This window comes from Colossoma macropomum, unplaced genomic scaffold (assembly GCF_904425465.1).
Source record: "Colossoma macropomum unplaced genomic scaffold, Colossoma_macropomum, whole genome shotgun sequence".
In the NCBI taxonomy this organism is placed as follows: Eukaryota; Metazoa; Chordata; class Actinopteri; order Characiformes; family Serrasalmidae; genus Colossoma; species Colossoma macropomum.
Window position 1 is genome coordinate 24,238,258 of NW_023494785.1, and position 12,264 is coordinate 24,250,521.

The 12,264-nt window shown below is 39.1% G+C and overlaps 1 protein-coding gene across 1 annotated transcript; it reads right to left on the reverse strand.

The window, feature by feature from the left end:
- Positions 1-5,725: 5,725 nt before the first annotated feature.
- Positions 5,726-8,001, reverse strand: tpbgb (trophoblast glycoprotein b). Its single transcript, XM_036588131.1, has one exon. It carries the CDS (start codon positions 7,473-7,475, stop codon positions 6,315-6,317), a length of 1,161 nt encoding a protein of 386 aa, XP_036444024.1. The 5' UTR covers positions 7,476-8,001; the 3' UTR covers positions 5,726-6,314.
- Between the last annotated feature and the right edge of the window lie 4,263 nt (positions 8,002-12,264).

Sequence of the window (12,264 nt, forward strand, 5' to 3'; positions counted from 1 at the left end):
TTAAAACTGACCACACCATGACAAACAGATTTATAAAATGATAATAGGGTGCGTGTTTGTGTCCTTTTTTACATTCTACTACTACAGCTAATAATAATAATAATAATAATAATAATAATAATAATCATATACCCTTAAAAACTTGTGAGTACTTTACATTAATAACATAAATAATACAATTTCAGGGTCAGGCAGTTCAAAAGGTGAGAAACCTGTGGGGAATAGGTCTCATTTTGTCTTCAGCTGAAAGATTATTCAAGGTTTTGGTAGCGCTCCCTTAGACTCCAGAATATAAACTGTGCTGGTTCATTCGGAAATGAGAGGAAAGCGTTTGCCGATTTATGTGTGGCTCTGGCTGTTGACAGTGTGTTAGCACAACGCTGTTCTGAGGCAGGCAGGTCATGTGGGTCTCACATTAATCACCATCACGTCGGACAAATTATTTGATTATAAATATAAATTATATGTGCTGAATGTTACCTCCGAGCTGGCTTGGCATTCCAGTTCAGCGCTGCTGTTGAGCTGAGGAGGCCAAACATTAGCAGCACAAAGTCTATTGCCTCTGCATGGAGAATGTGAACATTTGTGTAGTTTTTCACTTTTTCATAGAAAACAATTTTCAGTGCCTTTGCAGTCACAGTAATATCTTTAGGATAATGAGCCGTGAAATTGACTCTCGTTTTTTTCCTGACCCGTGTCTCCTGCTTCAATTCGTCAAGTCCATAATGAGGAACAGCAAGGCACAAAGTGGAATATGGTACACAAAACAGAGAAAAGAAAAGAAACATAAGAGCACACTTAACCATAGGAGCTGAAAGTACTGCGAATAACTAAACTATTTATTTTAGCAGAAATACAAGAATATTTTAAGTCTTATCTTCAAAATGGTAGAATCAGGAAAAACATCCAAAACTATAATGTATATTAATGGATTATAATCCAAGTTATTTTGGACCATTTGTATTTGTTCGTTCATTGTGAAATGTCCTTAACTTCAATGTATGGAAATGTTTTCAAATGGTGTAAACAATAAATAAATAAATAAATTCTTTTTACAGCAACAGTATGATTTAGTACGAGCAGTCCAGTTTATTGGGCAGCTCTGAGCAATAACTGCACGAAGGAGGCCTAGAGATGTGACCGTATGTTACCTCAATCATATAATCATATCAAAGCCTTGAAACAGATCTCCCAGCACAGTCCTGGTCAAGATCAGCCTCCTTCTTAATCCGTCCGTTATCTCAGACAGCAGAGTCGTTTGTCAGAGAGGGACAGAGGGATGGATGAACAGTCCTCTTTCCATGAGCTCATGGTCACTGTAGTGGTCAGTGCTCACGCTTCAGCTGTCTGACACCACTCCACAGCAGCAGTCACAACGCGAACACAGCGTATTTATCTCAGCCCAATAACGACCCTCACAGCCAAGCAATCCTGTGAGGTCTGTTAGAACAAGTATCAGATTCACTAGAGAATAGAACAAAGGCAATTGTGTGGTTACCGGACTCCTCCATCTATGTCAACCTTGACAAGACTCACTTAAAGCACGAGGGCGGTTTGTCTCAGTTCCATCAGTTAGCAGGTATCATGCAAATGCACCGGGTCTGAGATGAAGATGGCGATATAAGTGCCTCCCTAAGTCTCCTGAGTCACCTCTAAAATCCGAATCAGAATTTCACGTGCTGAGCTCTTATCTGAGGTTGCTAATTGACACCCTGTCATCATAAGTGGACAGTCATCTGCACAAAACTGTGACACAGGACTATGAGAGTAATCAGTCAACTGAAGAAAGGATCAATAGCTTTATATAGTTATATAGTTTATTATAGTTAGAGACTGAGGTAATACTTTGTAACAAGATACACTTTTAAACAGGCAGATGAATGATGCAGTGGGCCTGAACTGGTGGTTTTCTGAAGTGGATTTGAGATGAGGGAGAAGCATAAAGTAAATAAATAACACCTGGTATTATGGAAGTGCATTATGATAAATCTTACATTTTAGAGGTCTTGAATTGGCCTTTATCCTTATAAACGAGGCCCATTGCTCCTTCTCACCGCAGGCACTTTTCCCATTTCCTGCTAGTTTTGTCCCAGCGGAGGCCAGGTTGAAGCAGCATTGCTGTCATCTCGGATTTGTCTTCATTTCTCAGGATGCTTGTTTAATAAAGCTCAGTAGGGAAGAAAGAAATGGCACACTAATATGTTGCATCATAAATCCAAATTAGGCAAAATGAGTCTCTCCCATAGCGAGAGCCACAATTCAGATACAGATACACCCACAGGATGAGTATGCGGCAATGCCAGCTGTGAGTTGTAGGAATCTAAGCTTGAGAGCAAATTCAAAAAATGATTATTTTAAACATTTTTTAAGGGTAGCTTGTTGAGTATGAACATGAGGCCTACCCCATAACTTGGATCCAATCAGACGTATACCATTAGGTGTTTCTTTCGAAGGTTCTTGTGCTTCTGTCCTTGGAGGTTTTGTCGTGAGTTCCCAGGGCATTGCGGAGGGAATAATGAAAATCTCTGCTGACCTAATAACACGACAGTCATTGCCTTGATCCCTTAGCACCGGGAAAGTGCTAGAAGTCATAACCGTGATAGGGTATTCACGTCTGCTCCTGAATGAGTCTGATGCCCGTGTATCTCAGCGTGACACACTCAAGCTATTTCACAAATCAGTCTTCCAGCTGAGAGAGGGTGGATGGGTAGAATCAGAAGATGGTATGAATATGGAAAGAAAGTAAGAGAACAAATGAATGACTGAAAGTGAAATGTCTACATGGCAACCTCTTGAAATAACTTTTTAAAAGAACTACTGGACTTGCATAGCCTTTTTCTAGGCATCATTTAACGTGTACACACTTCATTTAGGTGATATGACAGCAAGGTACACTTGTACTCACAAAACATCAGCTATTCATCCTTTATTTATTCAACCTTTATTTAAGGTTTGAGCACTACAAATAGCTGTGTGAGGGATTTTTATTAAAACGCCATAATATTTAGCATATTAGGAGTTCAATTTAATATGCAATACAAGGAGAGTAAGGTCTCTACTGCAAAATACAACCTCAACCACCACACAGAAAAATTTCTTCTACAGCACTTAAAACTCTCCCACACAATCCTTTATTGTTCAACCCCTAATTACACCTGCTCAACCAGGCATGGACAAGGTGCGCAGCTCAAACTCGTTAATAAAAGTCTACCATGTGCCGCCTGCCACACAGCAAGTGCGCAAGGTCGAGATCGTCGCCGTGGAAACATGAGATAGAAGGCACCTGTTCCTCCCCAGAGAGGGGAGCCCGAGCCCTCTCCTCTAGGGAGGGTGTGGCCCATCCTCGGGGTGTCATCAGCCGCTCTATTACACCCAACGAGCCATTATCTGATACAAGCATTAACCTCTGCTCAGCCTTTACTCTCAGCTCATAAACCATAAACACAAGTACAATGTTATTATAGGAAGAAATTAACAGCAAACATAAAAAACATACACACATACACAAAGTACCAAACTGTCACTAGGCCGGTACCCTCAAGAGTACATCTTCAGTACTTTTAGTTATAGATCATAATTGTATTATATTTCATTGAAAATATCTTTTTTTAAGTTGTATTGACGCCACACACCCTGTTTCGACTCCAGGCTTTTTATTTTACCATTCTGTTTCAAAACAATAGTTTATGAAAAGTATGTAACTTCTTCCTGGGAAATACACATTTAAGATTCAAGGTTGGACCTGTTGTACGTTTGAGGGTACATTTACATTGCCATTTTCCCACAGAATGTGTCTCCTTAGACCCGCATTTCTACAAGCCATGGGCATACCTTTACATCTCCAGCCTGCGGAAGCAGCCATTGTCCTACAACACCATGCTTGGCTGGAGAAAGAAGAAGCATTGACACTCCAGACAGAGCAGATTATATTACTCGTCCTGTCCCATCCTCTAGTTTCACCAGCCTTACTGGAGATCTGAGAGACACCTGACAATGGCCAAGAACACAAACATAGCGATAAAGAGGCCTGATTCGCTGGATGAATTACCACTGATCACAGGTTTTGCTTGAGCTCATTTCAACTGAAGCAGCCAGCACTGCAACAATCTGCTCCTCAATTACAAAATTGCTTCACATTTGGGACACTTAACAGATCCTGACAATGACCATCACATTCAAACCTGACATCTGGTCACACACATACAGAACGTCCAAACAATTCCAGAGACAAAGAAGTGAAAGAAGGATTCATCAAATATTAATCATCACTGAGCACTAACAAAGAATGAATTGTTATCATTAGTTAAGTGCATCACATAAACATTGCACCTCACCACTGAAGAGTAGGGATTGTTTGGGTGGCATGGTACGCAGCAGGAGAGGCGCAAAACCAAGGTGTCTGTGTGTGCTCAGCCCTGTGGGTGGTCTGCTCTATGACAGACATTATTACTCCTTCGATAAGACTTCATTAAGAATGTTTATTACATTTTATGCTATAATTTAAAAATGGAAGATTCTAAGGTTTTAGTACAGCTGAAAAAACTCCAGACCTAATAGTTTCGTTTTTTTTTTTTTAATTGTTGAGTCCCCCTTTTTCTCACTTCTGTAAACTTATCAAACACCCATCTTTACTTCATAAACTTGCAGGTATAAAGTATTCAGAAGAAATTATTTCCAAAAATCCAAAAATCAGTACCTCATGATAGTAAAAAGCATTAAAATTATTTTATTTTACTTACAGAACATCAAATGTAGAATTATGTTCTGTTTAAATTGTCTATATATGTACATCTAAATGTGAAAAAACTGCAACTCATGCATGGGCAGAGGTGGGCAATGTGGCAAACATCTATCATCAAGATTCTTCAAGATATTTTCATGATACACTACATGTATATTTAGTTTTTCTGAGGTTCGATAAGTTGTAGCAGACAAAAAAGCACCAGCAGTGCCAGATTTAAAATACCAGCAAATGCTATTATACAATGATTTTTATTTAACATCTAACATACTGCACTGCACTAAATACAATTAAAAGGGATTCTTAATTCTGAATATTGTTGGTGGTTAAAATATTAACAATGCATCATCAACAATGCATCCACATCACTAATGTATCTACTTGCAAAAAATAGGCAAAAAAATGTGAAAGTATGTAAAAGTTCCCTTCCCTCACTTCCGTGATCAGTCAAGAACCCTTGATGAATGTTTCTCAAACACTTTTTCCTTATCTTAATCCGTAAACAAAGCCGTTACGGAACTGGAATGCTTTGAAGTAGTGCTGAGATTATGAGGAGTAGTTGCAAACGAAAAGCCAGTAAATGCTGGCTATTAAGGTCTATTTCAGGAACAGCTCTAGTTCTGCAGTCTCTAGCCATACTGGTAATATCCAACATTTATTCTGGTATTATATCTGACAAAAATATGTATCTCATATTTTTCTTAGGGGGTGATAAACCCCTCCCCACAAAAAAAATCAATGAAATTAAATGACAATTATAGACAATTCTAGGAATCTTTCCCTATTTTTAATTCATTTATGAAAACTGATCTTTAAACATAGGCAGAGTTTTTTTTATATTCTAACATATAGGGCACTGTGACATATGTGTCTATTTGTGTGTGGGTGTGTATGCATGTGTAAGAATATGCCTAATCCCTGTTCCTGTTCCAGCAGCTTCGGATTCCCCTCTGGAGTTCAAAGCACTGGAGTGGAGAAGAGGGATCAATGCAAGACCTTTTTATTCAGCAGAACATATTCATAAGAAAAGTCAATCCATGTCCATTGAACAAATGTGAATATAAAAACGGACAACTCTGATAGTCAAATGTGGATATTATGATATTACAACCACTGGAAAAAGTACAGAAACACATGCAAGCATGGTACCACATCATCCAAGTTTTAAGGAGGGGAAAAAGGGAAGCATTAACAAGCATATGTTAAGACGTATAAATGTTCATTTCAGTCATTTCGCAAACGAAAAGTGTGCATATCTTGCAGACATTAGAATTAGAGAGATCCTTGCATCACACGCCGCATTGTTCCAAAATACTTTATGGAGAAGAACTTATGAAGCTCTATAATGAGTTCTTAATTCATGCAGCATTGCACAATATTTACACTTGACACAACACATCAGCAGACATAAAATAGCAGGGGGGCGTGCATGACTTGTCCACCCCAGCAGAGGCCAATTAATGTCCTATCTGGCACGGCACACCGCATATCAGGGCATAAGCTTGAGGAAACTACGCAAATCTAGAGCTGAGTCACTGTGCAACAACTGTGTGAAACACTTCCCCCCACTTCCTTACACATCCGAGTTGAGGCTTAGGTTGGCCAGACGCGGATCCGAGTTGATCTCGTACCTGTAATGGTAGCCCTCCATGTGGTCCCTGCATGCGTCACGGATATTGTACATCCATCTCTTGATGCCCTTTCTGTTGAGGTAAAGGACTAGCAGAAATATAACCCCGATGAGGGCCAACACCATACCCAGAAAGACATATGACGTCTCCATGACACCTTTCATGTTTCCAGAATAGTTGCACTGCAGCATTGTCTGGTCAACCTGTAAGAGTGGGGCGTTTCTTAATTCTGTAGGCTCAAAGCAGGTCATGTTCGCTTTGTCCACAACAAAGTCAAATTTCTGTAACCATATCACCATGTCCTTCATTTTGCAGTCACAATACCATGGGTTTTCAGTCAGGTACATCTGAAGCCCAGGTATCTGACTGAAGTCTGCTAAAGTCCCATTTGGTATATCTTTCAGCGCATTGTCCCGCAGGTCCAAATGGTTAAACACTTGACTTTTGAAAGTGACGTTGTTAATCGAGACTACTGAGTTGTTCCTCATGTCCAAAGAGGTGAGGTCAGATAAGCTAAAAATTCCATCGGGAAGCAATTTCAGATCATTATTGGACAAGTTGAGATGGGAAAGTTTAGGAAAACTGTGCTTTAAAAGGTTGGACATGTCTGTGTACGAGACATTGTACAAAGACTGGCTTAGGTTTAAGACCCGCAGCTTATTGTTCTCAGGGATGGCATCAGGACTAAAACTGAGGATCCTGTTATTGCTCAGGTCAAGTGAATGGAGATTTGGCAAGTTGTTAAACACCCCAGGGTCCACTTGCTCTATTTGGTTTCCAGACAGATAAAGGTCTGTCAGCTGCTCCAGACGAACAGGGAAGGAGCTCTCATTTAGATGGGAAATGCTGTTTCCAGTGAGAAAAAGTGTCGTTATGTTTGCTGGCAGAGGCTGTGGAATGGACATTAAGTTCTGATAGAGGCATTTTACCGTTGCTGATGCGCAAACACATTTATCAGGACAGTCCAGAGATGAGACTTGGCCAAAGCAGGAAAGAAGGAGCAGCACACATAGAGTCAAGAGGCGGTGGGCATGTTTCCTCTTCACTGCCAGCATTTTTGCAGGGGTTTGAAATGACAAATGAAGGTGACTGAAAAGCAGCATACGGATCCCCCCTCGGAACAGTGTAACAAAACGTCTGCTCAGAAATGAAAAGGATGTCTGAAATGTGCAGCTTTTCTATGCTCACTTGAAATTCCTGGAGAACACCCACATTCCTTCCACTTCTCTGAGGACTTCTCTCTTACGTAGTTAAGGACTTGAGGCGAAACAACAAAGGCGGCATGCAAACGACCAGTTTAGCGGCTCTCAAACACTCACAGTCACATACCCATGATTACCGATCATATTTGTCGACTTGAAGGTGATGGCAGCACTGCTTCTTCTTCATTACTTCCACCAAAAGTTCAATCTGTTACAGTCTACTTATCTCGTGCCAAAAAGAAAATTACATCCGGCGTGTGAACTGTTCGAGTTTTAAACGTTTGGTAGCGTTTATGTATATCCAGAGCCTTCTGCCTTTTACATTTCTTTTGTGGCTTCTGCGTTCTTTTCGGATTTTCATGTCAGTGCCGTTGAGCTCAGCACGCAGACTTCACGAGTTGGATTCCTCCTCGTCCGCTCCCTGAAACCTGGGCACAAACCACTGAGTGGACTGTACCACTACAGCAACACGGGGGGCGCCACGACATCCGCACACCATGCTGAGGCAGTTAAAGGTGTTTGGTCATTCAGGATGAGATCCTGTTTGGTTGTTTTTTTTCTGCTGCTTTTATTAACTTTATAGTTTTACTCTATGTACATTAAAGAAAAGCTTTAAAACCATCCAACTTTTATGCTGTCATCATGGGGTCTGAGAAAAAAAGCTTCATAACACCTTTCACAGTATTTAGACCATTCCCCAGTTTAAAGACAAACACCCCTGAATTGAGAGTAGGCCTACAAGTCTCACTATGTCTTTCTCATCTTCACTTTATTTGAGTACACCTCCTATCCGTTGGCTGAAGGGAGGGATAAGTATTTCCCACAGCAAATCTTTCAAATTTGCTCACTGCATGGGAATGCCATTTGACTTCTCTTACAGACAAATTCTCTCAAATACAAATAAAGACGGGTTTCTCTCAGGTTGCTTAGACACTGGCTGTGTTCAAAATAGCCTACTACATACTGCTCGCGTACTGATTGTGCCCAAATGTAGTAAGTAGTATGCAGTATGTGACCAACATGAATTTCTCCAGAACGCCAAAGATACCCGGGTGACGTACCGCTCCGGCCAAATATTCCAGTATGCAGTCAGAGCTATCTCTGTAATATACTGCATCCCAAAATGCAATGCGTTGATTTCAGGAGGATGGAACCACTGACATAACCACCTGAATATTTTTAATATTCCCTGAAATTAGCTTTTCAATACATTAATAGCAGCAAAATGAAAGAAATGTGTCCAAATGCTGCAGCACTCAGTGCCACACTGAACCCGTACTCTCTGCTAGTGTCATTGTGGGTTTGCTTACTTCATCTATTTAATAAAGTTAACTTTCTGCAAAGATAACGTGATTAAAAACAAAACAGTATCTCAGAAAAATTGGTCTCAACTAAACAACCCGCTCAGCATCGGCTTTTCAGGCCCCTATGTGGAGTCAGTCTGCTTATTATTCAGTAAAACTAGCTCATATTACCAAAATGTCATGAAAATGAAATAAATGACTCACAAATGGAGGGAAACTGGTGTGTTTGGAAACCACACAGGTTTACGACTCCACAGCTGCCGTTTTTTAAAGTTTATTTTGGGCTTTGAAGATGGGTAGAAAACAACGTCCTGCCCTCTGTCATGGTATGGTGTGTCTTTTAAGAGTCACACAGGCCAAAATATGAATGTACCCACTGAAAAGCAGGTAGCAACTATTGCTAAGCAGTGATTGGTGTGCTGAGGAAAATGGGGGTGGGTCTTGAGATGGATCTGACTGGCTCAGTCTCCAATGTTGGCAGTCTAGATGTGCCCCTGTTCTGTAATATGGCACATGGCTTTTGTCATATACTGGATATGGTATTGTATACTACTACGAAGAGTAACATGCAGTATACAGTATACACTAGTGCAGTACAAAGTATACAATGCCCAGTATATTTCTAACATAGCCATTGCTTATGGACAAAATTATTTAAAGGGCCCATATCATGAACAAACAAATTTCTCTCTTTTTTTAATACAGGAATTTGAAGTAATATGTATACACTGTTTCAAAACATACCATTCACTATTCAGTCCATACATGGAAACTAAGCTGTAAAAACAGCCTTTTTGGATTCAGTGTATCTGTGATGTCACGAGAACCAATTCATTTACATACGTCAACCTATTCAGTCTACAGCAGTTTAGCTCTGCCCACCAACACTGAAGTTATAAGGAGTATTTTAGCTCTAAGTGCTTTTAAGATGAGGCACAATACAGGGCATTCAATCAGAACAGAGCTCATTTGTCTTTCGTTTATCTGTCATACATCAATCTAAAAGGTATAGTAACAAAAACAGCCTGTTTAGTTCTAAGGGATAAAGAGAGCTTGTAAAACAGTCATGGAAAAATAAATTATGACCATGTTTGGTACATAAAACCAGAAAAATATTATAAGGCCTCAGGGGAAAAAATAAAATACAATTAAAGTATAGGATATGGCCCTTTAATGTAAAAATCTAATAATGATCAATCAAATAATAATATAATCAAATAAGGTCATCACAGTTCCACCCAAAATGACCCTTTTCCATCTTAACCTGAGACGAAATGCTAAGCAGACTCAAACAAGTCTTCTTCCTACATTGATATTTTCTCCTTTCTTTTGTGTTTAGTCCTTTTGAGTTAAGACAATTACATAGAATAGTGTTCTGCGTGGCCACCTCCACAGTGCACCAATGTCTTAGATTTTTCTCTGGTCTGATTAGGCCTGTTTTCATTCATATCTTAGCCCCAGCCGTCGTGCTGCCACTGAGTGGGTTTTGTAATCACTTTAAGTCTTGACTGCTATTCACCCACCCTGTTACAGCACTAATAGTGTTCTGCTTCTTGAGTCCATAATGTCAGATGTTTTACTACAGCTGCTAAACTAAAACTAGAACCTAAAAACTCATGCTTGCCTCAGACTGGAATTTAATGTACAGCTGATGAAATATGATTAAATGCACTTCTTAAATACAATAAGACTCAGAAGCATTTCCTGTATAATGCTGTTGTTATTGTGCTTTTCATGTCAACTTACTTCTCCAGTAATCTTACAATTGTATGTTTTAAGCCTTGATATAGTGACAATTACTGTTGTGCAAATTATACAGATACAATGCCACAGTTGTTAATTATTGTTTCAGCAAATCTCCAATCAATCCAACCAATATTCTCCAAATCAGCAAAGCAGGGATTTAATGGTTATCTAACAAACTGGGGTAAAGAAGTAAATGCCTCCCTTTGTGAAAAGGCAGAGGGGTTTAGACAAAAGTGCCTTTGCAATGTTTACCAAATTTCTTTAAACTATTTATATAGTGAACCCTATGAAAGCAATAGACTTTGCACACGGTACTGAACAGAATGTATACAGACTAAGTCATCTTTTTCAGCCTGCATGTGGGAAAAACATATTTCATGACTAATTAGGGGAAAAGTTGCAACATTTGAAAACTTTTTGGAATATGACCTATTAGAATGACTACAAATTACAAAAAATAGGCTAATTTTAATATAACTATGGTAATAGATGTTTTGGCTACCTTACATTCTTTATTGGAATGGAGAAAATCACAGGAACTGTAGTGTTGGTGATATCCTACATGCAAAGAAAGAAGGTGGATTTAGGCAGATTCTTTTCAGCACTACACAGTGACATGCACCAGCGGCCCTGTGCAGATTTAGTATGGGATATATGAAGACAACTGGAGATTCAGAAACAGCTTATTATATTCTTACTTCATTTAAAGGGCCCATATCATGGAAAAATCTCACTTTTTTTTGAAAAAGTTTGGTGTAGGATATTGACCATAAGATATAGTGTATCTTAACCAAGGTCCTGAGGCCCACTGCCCTGCACTTTTCCTGCTATAAAGCAGCCACATTAACTTAATAAATGGCTATTAATGAGCTGATTAGTTGGATCGCTGGGTCACGTGTACTGGGAGCAGGGAAAATAATAAAAAGTGCAGAGCAGTGGGCATCCAGAACCAGGGTTGAGAAACACCTGATACAGTCATTGTTAAAGTTTCAAAACATATGATTCCCTCCCCTGTCCACACAGTCCCAGAAATGGTTACTAAGCTGCAAAGAAAAGTAAAAATAAAAAATTGTAGGATATGGGCTATTTAATACTCCCTTAAACATATTCAAGAACATTCATCTATAGTCTGTGTCTTCCAACAGTAACCAGGTATGTGTGACACCAGTTCTTTAAAATGCAAAAGTAATTTAAATGCTTGATTTACATTTTCACATTATCATAGTCAGATAATCATTTGATTTGCTTTTTCAGGTGATCAAAGACTCTGTATTTCTTGAATACAAGACTAGCATTTGTTCAGTTGGATGATCTACTTTTGGATTTACAAGTAATATGTGATTTTAAATTGAGGAAGAGGGAATTGTTTCAATTATATTCAGCAGCACCTATATATATATATATATATATATATATATATATATATATATATATATATATTTATTTATTTTTAGTTGATGACATAAGAACATATTATATTGGGGTACCAAAAAAGTGAATAATAGGCTAAGGGAAATGTTTTTTGCCACATTAACAATGTCCTGCAACCTTACACTGCTGCATTCCTGCCACTATTTCTAATTCTAGTTCTGGTAGCCTGAGATCCAGACTGCTGACACTGCTTGCTGCTGCCCTAACAA

Coding starts and splice junctions, on each gene's coding strand:
- tpbgb (XM_036588131.1), bottom strand. CDS start 7,475: ATGCTGCTTTTCAGTCACCTTCATTTGTCATTTCAAACCCCTGCAAAA.